We start from the raw sequence: 15,236 nt of genomic DNA, 5'->3' as shown, positions 1-15,236 counted from the left end.
AGAATGGAAAAAGGAAGGAGGTGCTAGAGATTTGAGAAGAAAATTTGAGTAGTTATTTAGGAGGGTAGGGAAGTAAAGTACCAGAAAAATGTCAGGAGAGCCAGTCAAATTTAGGGGCCTACCTGAAGTAAATTGTAATGTGTTTATTAGTCCATTTATATCTGGGCAAACGTTGGGTATAAAACCAGGGTTGTTTTGTTTTGTTTGGGGAAAAGTTGAGAGGGAAAGAAGTACATGTGCTAGAGCATGTGAGAGAAAGAGATACAAGGGTATATGCAAGGTGATTTTGGTGATTGACCCTGGGCTTTCAGTTGGATAAGGTTAATGGTGAGGTGAGCTCAAAGGACAGGGGAAAATTTTAAGAGCAAACACTGATAGGACCCTTAAGGTTTATACCATTATTGGTACCTGGGACTAGAGGAAGCTAGAAAGAAGGATCAGCTGGTTGGATATTAAAATCACTAAGAAGTAATGACAAGAGTAATGTTAGAGATGGTGATCATGAGCCAGGAACTAAATTCTTCAAGGACTGAGGGAAAATGTCCGACTATTCACTGAGAACTACAGTGTGGAAGGAGGTGGGGGATATGGTGTGATGACGTGATATCCCAAACACAGAAGCAAGGAGAACAATCCCTAGCTGAGATTAATTTGTCCTTACCATAACTCATTAGCCTCGTAATATAAATGTTAAATCCTTCTTTAAATGAGTAAGTAAAATAAAAGAACAAAATGTATTAGGATTTATTTTACAAATACTTAATTGGTGCTTCTCTGAGGTTTTATTAATTCAAAAAACTGACTTTAACCTATCACTTTAAGATACTTTTCAGTTTTGTATTCAGTAGTATAGCTAATCGAATTATATCTCAAAACTTTTAACATGTTTTAAAAAAAAAAACCTGCTTTCCACATTGATAACTTAGAGAGGATTACTTATTTTGTGTTAGCATACATACCAGAGATCATTTTTGTGTATTTACTGGGAACTTAATGAATTATTTGCCTGATTAAAGATGCCAATGTTTAGTCCTCTCTCCTTTCTTCTAGATTACATACCGGTTACGGCACCTTCTTCGAGCGAGGTGTGATGCTTCCCCAGTGACCAACAATACTATCCAGTTTCACTGTGATCCTAGTTTCTGGGCTCAAAATATTATCAATCTAGGTATGCCCTTCTGTCCGTTTTTTCAACGTGCCATTTGTTTCTGGAATTCTTAATGATTATGATATGTTACTGAAAATGTATTCCCTTCTACCCCCAAAGAGTTTTTATTACCCTGTTTTGAAGACGTGGAATTTTGCTAGTTTTTTTATTAATGTTATGTGTCTGCGTGACACATGCATGAATACAAATACACATGTAACTAAATGGATGATATGAACATCCTTTATATTGACCTACAGAGTAGACTTCGGGATTTAGAAGTTCTTTTTTCCATACAATCTTGTTTGTACTGTAGTTAGTAAAACTTTTGACTCGTGATTGCCATCAGTACAGGATTTTTTTACATTTGGAATGTTTTCTGATGAAATAGTATGTCTCCTATTGGCTTACTTACTCTTAATACCCAGTTATGACGTGCCTAAAGGTTCATTTGCTTGATCTTGCTAGGGAAGACTTCTCATTTTTTTATTCTGTCTTTTATGTAATAACTATATATTTTTAAACTTCCTAATTACAGTGTAACATGCACACAGAAAAGTGCCCCAGTTTTAAGTATTAGAGCCCACCGAATAATCACAAAGGAAAACTATCATTTTTGGTCAGTTCACATACCTTCTCAGGCAGGTCAGCAGAAAGTAATTACTTTAATTTCCCTATATTATTTGCTAGTAGAAAAAGTCTTCACTTCTTTGCTTCTTAATTTCTCACAGGGAATCTATAGAAGTAGAAATTTAAGAATTCCCTATACATTCTTCATTCAACCACCAATGTATTCCCTTTGATGACAGTTTTTGGTCTCATTGACTGTGTTTCGAAGACATCAAAGATAGTTACCCTTTCATTTCCTAGGCTAGATTCTGGGTAGGAAAGGAAGAAGTGGCTAGAGAGAGAGAGACAGTGCTGTCATAATATACCAAGAAAGAAAGCAATAAGCTTACACAGATCTCATCCATACAACAGAAGAACAAAAAGGATGGTGATAAGATGACCCCTGAGGCTTAGTTTCAAAGTGCATGCAGCAGTGTATTTATTATTGGTGGGTGACAGGCAACTGGAATCACACACGATCTCACCTCTATTACTAAAAAGAAGCATCTTAATACAAAGTGTGTTTATAAGTAACTATCTGTTATCCTACCCCACCAAACCACCACACCTTTAGCTCTACAGAGAACCTATCCACATAAATAGTCATATACAGAAATATGTGTACTTACAAGGATATTGCTTACACTATAAACCACATGATGTAGACGTAGGTAAAATTAAGAGTATGTGTGTAACTATACACACATAAGTGGATATAATTTTACATGAATCTGTATCAGCAAAAACAAAATAAAAACAGCATCCCTATTTGTGAAGTTTGTGCAAATCCTGTAAAAAAATTAAACAGTATCTTTTACTGTAAGACTTCTCAGAGCTATCAATTACAGTTGTATAAATTGTCATTTACAATGAAGTTTGTGTCTTAAATACTCTAACAAGGAGACAAGCTTTCCTAAACTTGTTTATCTATGGCTTCTGAGAAATAGAAGAGTACAAGGGAAAAATTGATCTAGATGAATGTTCAGTAAATGTCTTAGTGAGTTTGGGTAAGTTGTTGAATCTCTCTGAACCCTTAGATCCCTTGTCCAAAGAAAGGACTTAAACAAGGATATGCATAGACTTACTATCATATTGCCTGCATACAATGAGTATTTAATGAATGAAAACCACATTTTTTAGGATGTTTTTGCTTAGTAAATCAGAAACATTTGATTCTGTACTGTTGAAGAACTCAAGCTTTGGCCTTGTGCTTTAATCAGATCCAGTTAGAGGCACCTTTGAATTCTAAAAGTGTAACTGTAAGCCAGAGTATTGTCTCTCAGAGGACTAATGTAGTGTGCACTGTGAAGATATAAGGAACTTGAAAGGTTACGAATTGCTCACTAGAGAATCAGAAATATATTGTGGGAATTTTAGAACCAGTGTGAGGTTTGCTTGTTTTGTTTTGATAAACAACAGCAGTTCTCAAGATACAGTATGAGGCTGTTTTAGGAGACCACAAGGACTCCCTTTTCCAACTACATGCCAGTCTCTGGCCAGTTTTCTTCAGATATTTCAACCCAAAGTATAATGACAGATAATGCAAAAACAGAAGAGTTCAACTTTTAGGCGAAACATGTAGAGAGATTTTTAAAATAATAAGACAATGACACTCCACTGATTTTTTTAAAAAATTATTTTTCATAAAAATATTATGGGTTTGTTATTTTTAAATGAATTGATAGGTAAAAAGTGCTTTTAATGGGTTCTAATATGGTAAAATTTGATTAGAACTTACATAAACAAAAGCTCTTTGGGGCCTTCTATTTTTAAGAGTCTGAAGTGTTTTTGAGACCAAAAAATTTCTGGGCAATTTGAAGTTCAGCAAAAATAGCCTTATTTCACTATCAGAAAAACTTTACAACTTAACTTTTTCTCTTTGATTAGGTTCTTTAGTAATTGAAGATAAAGAGAGTCAGCCACAAATGCCTAAGCAGAATCCTGTTGTGGAACAGAATTCACAGCAACCAGGTGGTTTATCTTCAAACCAGTTATCCAAGTTTCCAACACAGATCAGCCTAGCTCAATTACGACTCCAGCATATGCAGCAACAGGTAATGGCTCAGAGGCAACAGGTGCAACGGAGGCCAGCACCTGTGGGTTTACCAAACCCTAGAATGCAGGGGCCCATCCAGCAACCTTCCATCTCTCATCAGGTAAATTTGGAAGCAGGCCTGTCCTAACTTAGATAATTATAGTACAGTTGTATTCAGCATCTTTTAAAATAACCAAGACATCTATCATCTATGATATAAATATATGGATTTATAAAAATTTATCAAAGTATCCCTGATTTTACTCCTAGTTTTTGGTCTTTCTCAAAAAGGAATTAATGGTTTATTTAGCCGGTACAACTATTTTCATCTACTCTTTGTTCTCTTCAGTTATAACCGAGGATAAATGTTTGCATTCCTAACCAACTCATGCCTATGGCTGACGATAAAGTTGTGTATCTGTAACTCATCATTCCCATATTAGTGCTTCAGAATGATTTCTACTTCAGTTATCTGGTCTTTGCGGGGATGCAGTGTTTAGGAAAACTGCAGTGCGTCTTAGAAATTAGGGTAAAACAAAAGAGAAAAAGGCTGGGGAGTGGTTCACTAGAAATCTCCCTTCTTCAGACTCTGAGCAGGTATTCCATGAACATTCTTATTTTTGCTAGCTACAAAGTATTCCATTTACTTTTAATCTATTTTTGAAGATAAGTTTATATGCTCTGTTAAAGAGTTTTATCATCCCGCTCAAGTGAGATCTGGGTATGCTTAATAGTTTACTCAAGAATGTAAAGTCTGATTAATTCATACAAATTGTTATTTTACAGTTACTTTTATTTATTTGTACTCTTCTATTTGTAAGAAGGATTTGAAGTAGTATACTTTAAATGGATTGGCACAAAGGAATGAAATGGAACAAGGCTTAATAAGAATCAAAAGTGTGCAGAACTAGGTTAAGAATTCCTTTACTTGAGAACAAGACTTAGACGAGAAATTTTTTCACAACCAAAGAAAACAAGAAACATGTAATATCTATATTATTTGGTAAAAAGGAAACATGCCAGTTAACTAGGAAAGAACCTTTTAACTAGTATTTTTCTAGTGCTAAGAGGAATGTATAATGTGGTTCTTTATGAAAAAGTAATTAAGAATGGCATAATAATACTATTTGTAGCAATTTTACAAAACAGGGAATTTGTCTCTTAGGGCTCTTACTTACCCTGAATAAAGTTATGGACATGTATGGATCCTGATTTTGTTAAGTTGCTTCTGTGAAGACCTAAAGCAATTTATTTCAGGCTTATGGCTTTCTAGTAATTTGATTAAGAAGGCATATCAAATCCAGGGGAATATTAATGTACCCAGTAGATTATTCCTCTAGAACTTTGTTTTAACTCATGTTTCACAGGAAGTAATTAACAAAGAATTTAAGACGTCTTTGGTGGGTGTTCCATGGGAAAAAACTTTGTACACTTTAGATACCAGGAGCATAACTGACAGAGTTGAAATTTTAAGAAAATTGAGGAATAATTTTATCATTACCTCTGCAGATTGATACAGTGCAGATAGACCTTAAAAAGTACCAAAATATTTGTAAAGATAAATCTGAAGAGAAGAGAGAGTTCAGTGCCTAGTGCTAAGCATTTTCATGATTACTATTTATGTTAAGTGTCTGGGAGATTGAAAAGTGATTTTTATTTAAGTTTATTAACATAAACAAAGATAAATTCATTATTTTTGTTAATTGCCTTTTCACTAAGAAGTAAGAAACTGAGGCATTTAGTAGATACTATGTGACTTGGTCCCTCTATCATTGTTATTTACAAGGAGTCACAAAGAAAATGATGTCTCAGCATTCGCCTACTTATCTCAGAAATTTGCTTTTGATCTTATTTTTTTCCTCTCTAGGATTTACTGCTGTATAATCTATATAATACACAATCTCTATTCTGAAACCTAGTTTTTCCTCATAGAAATAAAGTAATTTTTACATCTTTTGGTTGTTCCCTCACACAGTATTGTTTTTCTACTACTCTCAGTGACTCCTGAATCTTCTTTCACACTCATCTCTCATTTTTATGTGTTCTCTGCCAAATACTCATACATTTTTCATGCATCAGTCTGTCCTCCATAAGCTTTTACAGTGCTCTGCCCAGCTATATACTTAGTTTTCTACCAGTTTATTTACATATAAGTGTGGGAAGGTGTCTGTCTATAAGGAGGTTGTGTGTGCCTCTGGCTTTGTGGGTATGTTCAAATCTCACCCTATATCTGCCCATAGGACACAGTTAAGTTTAAAGGACTACTTATAAAAATTGCTTGCATGAGAGTTCCTTATTTCTTATTCCTTTGAATATTAGCCAGGTAATCGCATGGTTAAAGAGTTGTATGGTGCAGAGGTAAGACGGAACTAAGTGTTACAAACCTGGTAGACAGTGCATCTGTTTATTCAGCAATATGCAGTCTATTTCAGTGGACAGATCACACCTGGTTAGAGAGCACTGTCACCTGTTATTTTATACACACTCCACAGCAATGCTTCTCACTCCTGAGTCACATTTACTGCTGTGGAGATACTCTTGCTCATGTGTATACATTAATTTTCCTGAACAGTGAATAGATGTTAGAAGGACATCTGCTATCCTTCATGGTTATTATGCACAGTTGGGAACTCCCGACCTAGAATACAGTCAAAACCTATAATCATAAAGGTACTTTATGAGTGAGGGTGAGGATAATGGTGTTTATATGTCAGTTTGCTTAAGCGCTCAATTATTTCTCTTTTTTCTTTCTGTATCGTCCTTGCAAATTAGTTGATTCCATTTAATTAAAGTTGCACTGGTTTTGGTTTTTCTCTTATGAGCATAACTAGTTCCTAGTCCTATTCTTCAAAGTTGCCTCCCCTGTCTAACACAATCAACTATAACAGTTTAGGAGAGGGAAGAACACCTGACGTCTTACCAAACTGTGAGCTCCTTGAGGGCAGGGTTGACACCATTCTGACACCAGTTGCTCAGACTACGTTACTCTAGCGCCAAGTGTCGTTCCTTGACTGTATCAATGTGTAAATCTGAGTGCGGCTGTGAGAGTGGGGTAGCAAAGGACTAATGGAAGTTCCTTCATTGTCTCTTAAGGACCGTTTTGGATGATTTCCCACTCTTTAAAAAGATAGATAGATAAATTAAGAACTTTTTCACTATTTCCACTGTAATTCCCCAGTTGTTTTCTGTTAACGTTTCTCTGCTACAGAACTCTTCAAGCCACAAAACTTGAAAAATCAAAGAGAATGGCTATGGCTTCAGGCTTATGCATCTGTACAGTTGTGACATTTTCTCTAATACTTTTCTCTTCTTCACCCACAGAATTTCCCTTGTATTGAAACAGTATCTAAATCTATTTTTGAGTCTGTAATTGCTGGCCACTCTTGAGAGTTGTTACCCAGTGCCAACTGATTTGTAAGAGTGGGGGGAAAGAAGTATTTACCCAGGAAAAGAGAGTAAATTCCACAAATGAGAAAGGAAAAGTAAAAATAGAGGGCAAAATTAGAGCTACCTTTTATAGCTCTCTCCTTCGGAGGACCAAAAGTTAAGGTGCTGTTACTTCAGCCCTGTACATTTCACGTTTGTCCCCTTGTGAATATGGAGGTTAATTCTTCCCCTTCTGAAAAGTTCTAATCACATACAGTTGAGAGAGCTAAAAATAAGTAGTTGCTTTACAACAAATTGCCAGCCATAGAATTGGTTCACCATGAGACTGTGACTGGCATATAAGGTTACCTTTTTCTAGAACACTGGTCTCAATTTCCAGGGCTAGCATTTATGCGCAAAGTAGGCTTGCCTTCCCAGCCCTTGCCCTATCGTATAACCCACCATTGTTGTCCTTGAAGGGTTTCCATTTGAAATCTATTTTCCTTTAGGGAAATTCATCCTCTCAGCTCTAATTAGTACCTTAATCCACCCCCAGCTACACACCAGCAGGTGTTTTGGTAATGACATAGCGGAGTAGATTTGGATGAAAGCTCTAGTGCTGCCTCTCACTAGCCGTGTGACCTTTTTCAAGTTCTCTAAGCTTTCTAATGTTTAGTGTCCTAATTTGTAAAATGAGGGGAAGATAATAATGAGGTAACTCATGTAAAATGCTAATCATAATGCCTGACATATGGTTTGACCTCAGTGAGATCTAAAACTCATTAATTTTTAAATGTTATTAATAACAACTATTTTCATAATTCATGATTTATTGGTTAGGAGTGCAGACCTTGGAGCCACAGTGCCTGAGTTCAAGTTTCAGCTTCATCTTTAATTATCTTCATTAATCTGGGGCAGGTTATTTAACTTCTCTATACCTCGGTTTCCTTTTCTCAAAAATGAAGAGAATTCCTACCTCATAGTATTGTTGGGAAGATTAAATGAGTTAACTCACATAAAGCCCTTAAAGCAGTACTTGGCATGTAACAGCTGCTCAGTAAATGCTAGCAATTACTATTCTACCATCACATTACTTGAGGACATCTGAAGAGGGCAGTTCTTTGCAAAATGTAATCATCAGAGACTTCGAAGTATACCAAACACAAATTTTCCCTACTTCCTTAACATGGCCTATGTCCAGTCCTTTTTTAACCTGCTTAAAGTTGGAAACCTTCCCCCAAGGCTCTTTCCTAATAAAACTTTTCACATAGTTATACACATTCTAGAAGGCTGCCTCTTTCCCCCATACCCATGTTATAGTGTTAATAAGTTATTCATCTGTGACAGAGGTGCTGTCTTTCTGTGAAAGATTTGTCTTTCAAGGAATGATTTTTACTAAATTGGTTTAATTTCTTTTTTCCAGCAGCCCCCTCCACGTTTGATAAATTTTCAGAATCACAGCCCCAAACCCAATGGACCAGTTCTTCCCCCACATCCTCAACAGCTGAGATATCCACCAAACCAGAACATACCACGACAAGCAATAAAGCCCAACCCACTACAGATGGCTTTTTTGGCTCAACAAGCTATAAAACAGGTATCCATATTTACTTTCTTCGGCTTCTTGTTCTGCTTCTCTATTTTTAGATCACATTAAATTTATAGATAAAGCAATGAAGAACAAGAGCAAGTCCCTCCCGCCCCCTGGATTGGTTGATTTGAGAGAGAGAAAGTGCATGAGTGGTGGGGAGGAGCAGAGGTAGGAGAGAGAATCCTCAGGCAGACTCCCTGATGAGTGTGGCTCCTGATGTGGGGCTCAATCCCAGGTCCCTGAGATTATGACCTGAGCTGAAACCAAGGGGTTGGATACTTAACTGACTGAGCCACCCAGGCACCACCACCCCCCTTTTTTTAAATAAATGTGAGTTACCAGGTTTATTATACACAGACTAATAGAGACAAAGCTAAGAGAAAAGGTCTTGATTTGTAATTAACAAGAAAAATCAAGCCACTTGTGTTGATACTGGAGTGAAGTCCCAGAATAATCAATGAGTCATAGTATGAATTTTGGCAATACTGATAGGTGTAGCTTTTAGCTGAATTCATTAAGACAGAAATATTCTAACAAATACAGGTTATATTTCTGCAAAAGAGAACATAAATGAATCTTTAAGTTGTTATAAGGAGACTTCTTAAAAACAAACTTAAAGTTTTAATATGAGGTACATAAATATCTGATTAAGCTTAATATTTACAGTTATAAGTCCAATAAAGTTTAATATTTATATTCTTAATGTCTTTCGGTAAAATTATTTTTTAGAGAAGACATTACTTTTTAATAAGTAAAAGTTCTCTTTGTCTTCTCCAAGAACTTGTGTCAGCAGTCTTTCCAGCTTAACACTTACAGATTGATTTCAGTTTTCAGGTTTTTTTGCCAAGACCAAATTAAGGAATATGCTATTTTCATAATTCTGTGATATTTGTTTAATCAAATGATCTGAAAATTCTGTTGTAAAAAGTACACACACTATAAGTGTGTGTGTGCACGTGCGCGTGTGTGTGTATAATTAATTAGGCTTTATTGTAATACCACTAAATTTTCTTAAATAGTATTTAACAAAAATACTTTTATTTAAAAGTCATACCTCTATTTCATCAGTAAAGGGAGGTGCAAGGGGCCCAAACTACAGTTTAGCCTTAAACTTTCCTAATAATTTTGTGACCTTGTGCAAGTTTAATCTTTTAAATGTCATTTGCCCAAACTATGCATTGAGTACCTTATAGAGTTGTGCTGAAAGTGAATGCTAACATACACAGAAACATCTAGCACATTCTGTGTATACAAATGTGTACTTTCCCTCTTCCCCATTTATTATTTTTAATGGGTAGACACACACTCTAAGAATGTTTTTTAAAATGTTTCCTGGTCAGAATGTAAACATGAACAAATAAATGAACAAACTAAGAGAATATAGTGGGGAATTGGTTTTCAGTTGGTTAATGTAATAAACTGTAGCATACTTGCACGGTGAGAATACTTTAACCTATTGAGAAAATGCGGTAATCTATATGTGATTATGTTATATGGGAAACGTTCTAGAATTTTTGTGGGGCATTACCTCATTTTCCTGGTTGTGTATCTGTTTTATCGTATGTGTGACATATATGATTTATATTTACATCATATGTATATGACATATATGTATGATATATATGTATATACATGATATATAAAAACCTGGAAAAATAAAAACATTATCTATAACTGTGATTATTCTGTGGAAGGGAAGGAGGATTAAGGTCCAGAGAAAAAGAAAAAGATGGATGATGGATGGATGGATGGATACATATGATGGGTAGGTGGTGAAGAGAGGACATTCACAGGTTTCTTTACACAGTATTTTCAGTAAAGAATATAAATTAGATTTTTCAAAATTGGAATGCTTTGACACTATCAGTCTTTATAGTGTAGTCTGTATATAAACCTTGTGTTTGGAGATCTTTTTTTCCCTTGCATAGTCTTGAGATGCCTCTCAGTTGATTTCCTTTTATTTTATGTTTCATTGTTTTATTATGAAAATTTTCAAACACAGCAAGTTGAAAAGTTGTATAGGAGACATATTGTTCTATTTGCCTTCTCATTTATTATTCCATATACCTATCTATTCATCCATCTACCAATCAGGTGTTTTTATTTTTTGACAGGTTTTGAAGTCATTTGTAGAGAGCATCGTGGTTCACCTCTATACTTCTCATTCCTAGTATTCTCTGGATTAATATATTTGTCTCAGCTTTAACTGAGATTTAACTTAAATAACAAGAATTTTCCTCCAGTGCTTGTTGAGGTTTGATTATCTGTTCATATTTAAGAAGTGGGTTAAAAAAAAAATCCTAAAAGCCTTGGTCTAGAGCTAACGTTTGATGATTGAGATTTCATGCTAGATTAAGGCTATGAGGCAGATTTATTGGGAGAATTCCGAGTGTTGCCGTTTTTAAATGTTAGGCTGGCCCAGTTCCCAGAGGATCTTCCTGTCCTCCACCTAAAATGCAGGGCCTGGCTGCTCCTTGAAGCCACACGGGTAAGAAGAATAGTAGGGGGCCAGTGGCAGAGTGTGAGGGAAGCTCAGCATTCAGTGTGAGTATGGTTTCTTAATCTTTGTTTTCAGTGCAGTACTTTTCTTCCTTCTCCTGAACCTGGTGCCTTTCAGTCAAATGACACTGTTTTACCTATTTTAGACAATAAACTTCCAGCCTTCATCTGTGGAGATGGAGGAAGTCCACATTATCTTGGGGTAACTGCAGGTAAAGAAGGAAAGGAACATGGGCTTTAGTGCTTCTTAAACAGACTCTCAGCAGATCTTCCTGTTTTCAGCCCCACATTCACCTTTCATGCTTCTAATTTCCAAGCCCGTAAGGGTTCTGCAGTATATATTGACTCCTCTGTTTTCCGCACTGCCAGCTTAGGTTTCAGCTTTAGCAAATTGACTAAGTGATTTGCTGTTCGTCCATCTTCTTTACAGCTTCCAAAATGGGATTTCTGTCTTCTTTCCTATGTTCTTTGAGTCAAAATCCCTTTTTAAAAATTCCCCATAACCATTACTTTAGTTTCAGATGTGTCAGGTAGGGACTGAAGAAAATATATGTGTTTAGCCCTCCATCTTTACCTCAAAGTTCCTGTCTATGTATGTATTCCTTTTGCAATATATATAAGCTTTCTGAGATGGGGTATTATGGTTTTCTGGTTAAAAAAAAAATCAGTGCTTTTAATTTTTTTTATTTTTGGACAGGATTAATGATAATTATATATATCTATATATATATATATCTGTCCATCTCCTCCCCTTCCCCCCGCCTTTCAGTTGAAATTCTAGTTGAATTCAAATAGCAGAATGTATCTTCTACTTTGTTTTGTAACAGAGGAACGGGATTAGTTGGACATTTTGTGTTTTGGCCTGCTGATAGACCACCTTTCTCCTCTCTCACTACTGTAGTGGCAGATCAGCAGTGGGCAGGCTACCGCATCAACTGCCAACAGCACATCCTCTACTCCTTCTAGTCCCACCATTACTAGTGCAGCAGGATATGATGCAAAGGCTTTCGGTTCACCTATGATTGATTTGAGCTCACCAGTGGGAGGTTCTTATAATCTTCCTTCTCTTCCAGATGTAAGTATACAGAAAATTTATACTAAGAATCTTTTGAGAATTTTTAAGTGAACTTAGATCTGGTAAAAAGCCTTGAGTTAGTCAGATTATAGGTTGTGTGTTTGGTTTTAGAAGTCATTTTTATTCTTTAGAAATATAACAGGAGGAAAAATAAAAATGCTAAGCATTTAAATATACTATGGAATATATTTCATGGCACTGCAGTTAAAGGTGTCTGTGAATGAATGATTACAGTGATGGAAGAGGGAAAGCAGGGAAGTGGGGGATCTGAGAAGAGGTACTGGCAAGTTGAATTGCTGGAACGTGCTCTTTTAGAGTAAGACTGGCAGGGGAGACTAGAATTGAAGACATCAGAAGAGGTGGAGACAATTTTAACAATGGAAATGAAAACATTTCCTCCCAGATCATACTGGCCAGTGCAGAATTACCTCTGATTTATTTTATATTTAAATTAAATACATGCCCTTGCTATTTTTGTAAATACGACTTTTTTAAAAATCTCCAAAGGCAGAAAATCCAACATTCTATAGACAGATCTCCAAGTATAAGTTGATACTTATTTTACCTTATCTTAACCCTGGAAGGTTAGAAAATTGTGACAGAAACATTACAAACTTAAAAGAAATATCTTGTCAGATTGTAAAATAATTTTTTAATTTTCATTTAGTTGGTTTTTCAAGTTACTGAGATCAACTAATATTTCAATGTTAATCTTACCAGAGTTTCTTAATTTTTAAAATAATGGTGTATACTTTAAATGGGTGAAGTACATGTATTTTTCATACTTTGATACTTCCTATGTGGTACATAGCAAAGCTGCTTTTGTCTCATTCCTATAATTTTATTTTAGCTTTTAGGATTACCTTGCAATGTAAATAACTTTTCTTACATTAAGAGCCAGTAGATCCAGTCACATTCCAATGTTTTACACTCTGAAAAGTATTGGCCAAGGTATTGCCCAAGAAATATTAAACATAATTTAACATAAAGGTGTGCTTACCACCTACCCTAAAGAGGACCCACAGAAAGTAGAATTGTCCTTCTGCTCTTTTCTCTGCAGTCCTCAGGTACAGGTGACACTTTGTCTCCCAGGCTTGCTCGACTGAAATTCTTTATCTGAACCATAGAATAAAGAAGCTTTTTCTCAATCCTCTCAAAGATGGTTCATAACTAGCACCATTCTAGATGGAAAGTTGAAAAGTAAATTTATCACACACAATCTGTGCCCTAGGACCATAAGACTTAAGCCCCTCATAGAATCCTGATTGAAAAGGGCCGGAACTATGTTAGAGAACTGAACTTGAACTTTAATCACAAAGACATTTTGGGGAAATAACTGGTCTATTTAAGTATGATAAGTATTTGCATCTAGAGAATTAAAGTCTTACTCAGTAGAAATTTATCAGTATTTTAACCAAGAAGTCAATTAAGAAAGAAGTGTTTCCTTTATACCTATTACATTAAAGCAAGAATCTAGAGAGGATCCATTCTTCCTACCAAATAGTAGTAATGTACTTAAATGAGTTAGTGTTCTAGAAATGTGTGATGTGTGGGCCTACTTGATCTATGTAGTCATACCAGAGCACCAGTTCTCAATGTGAGCCAAAGACAGTGGGGGTCGGGGGCTCCACAAGATCCTTCCTTTGTAAGGCCATATTTTCTTCATATTGTTCAACCAAAACCACACAGCACAACAGATTGTATGCGGAAGCAGATATAAGAATCTAGTTGGCTGTTAGTAAGCCAAATTAAAGAGGTTTGCTAACATGTAAAACTGTGCTATTTTTCTCATCACCTTTTTTTTTTATTGACTACCATTTGTTATTTTTAAATAAGTATTTTTTGTTTCAATTTTGATGGGTTTGAATGACACATGATACTCTTATCTTTGCTGATAACTTCTGAACTACTATGTCCTCAGCATATTTACTAAGATGGAACATTAAGAAGAATGAAAGCTTTTTCAAGATTGTTTATGGGGAAAATATGCATCAGAACTTCTCAAATAGGATATTTACATATTTTATTATTTGATAGTAATTATACTATTAAACTTTTCTATTAAATTTAAAGTAGTTTTTAACTTGCAAAGTCAGGATGCCGTGAAATAAATTTCTTTTCTTATAAGATTGACTGTTCAAGTACTATTATGCTGGACAATATTGTGAGGAAAGATACTAGTATAGATCATGGCCAGCCAAGACCGCCCTCAAACAGAACCGTCCAGTCACCAAATTCATCAGTGCCATCTCCAGGCCTTGCAGGTAAAGTGGGCTTCTTTGGATTTTGTGAGTGTGTCCCATTTTTTAACTCTACTTGCAATGACCCCTACACCCCTTTTTGTTGGATGATTAAAATGAGTCTTGAGTTTTTGGCACTATTTAAAATTAATATACTTTCAAAGTGGGAAGCAAAGGTTAAACCTCTGTACCTTTTCAATTTCAATAAAACTTACAGGCATTAGAGCATTCCCAAGAGGAATTTAGTATTATACATTCTCTTTTTGATAAGTTTGCCTGTGTTGTGGTCTCTTTTGGGGTTTAAGTTGCCTAGGGTCCAAATTTAGCAGTGTCATTCACTTCTTTGGTGGTTTTGGTGGTTTTGGTATTTAATTAATGTTTAAAAATTTTTTAACATACCTACTCATTTCCTTTAAAGCACTCTATACCTACCCCCAGAGACCTTGGCAAAATAGGAACTCTGGAACAAAATAAGGAAGGAGGAGAATTTCTCAGGTCATTCACCAGTCACACAACAGTAATGAGGCAGTTACACAATTTAAAAGGAGATGCTTACTTAAAACATAAACTGGAAGAACACTGTTGGCAAAATATGGCAGAGAAAATGTTTAATTATAAAACAAGTTTGTACAAATAAATAAGGCAAGTACTCAGTATTGCCAGAGGACATGAGT

The 15,236-nt window shown here is 35.5% G+C and overlaps 1 protein-coding gene across 4 annotated transcripts in view; it reads left to right on the top strand.

Annotated features, from left to right (window-relative positions):
- The window catches only part of TRIM24 (tripartite motif containing 24), a 99,407-nt gene that overhangs the window by 74,960 nt on the left and 9,211 nt on the right, over window positions 1-15,236 (top strand). Inside the window, exons 8-12 of one of the 4 annotated variants that reach the window (XM_032304208.1) lie at window positions 1,051-1,168; window positions 3,644-3,810; window positions 8,584-8,754; window positions 12,149-12,322; window positions 14,451-14,586. In XM_032304208.1, the coding sequence (XP_032160099.1) occupies window positions 1,051-1,168; window positions 3,644-3,810; window positions 8,584-8,754; window positions 12,149-12,322; window positions 14,451-14,586 (766 nt within the window). Of the gene's footprint in view, window positions 1-1,050; window positions 1,169-3,643; window positions 3,913-8,580; window positions 8,755-12,148; window positions 12,323-14,450; window positions 14,587-15,236 lie in introns of all 4 variants that reach the window. The other 3 variants (XM_032304207.1, XM_032304206.1, XM_032304205.1) reach the window with 3 other exon arrangements.

This window comes from Mustela erminea, chromosome 11 (assembly GCF_009829155.1).
Source record: "Mustela erminea isolate mMusErm1 chromosome 11, mMusErm1.Pri, whole genome shotgun sequence".
Classification (NCBI taxonomy): Eukaryota; Metazoa; Chordata; class Mammalia; order Carnivora; family Mustelidae; genus Mustela; species Mustela erminea.
The sequence above is the reverse complement of the archived record's forward strand: the minus strand, read 5'-3'. Positions and strand labels throughout refer to the sequence as shown.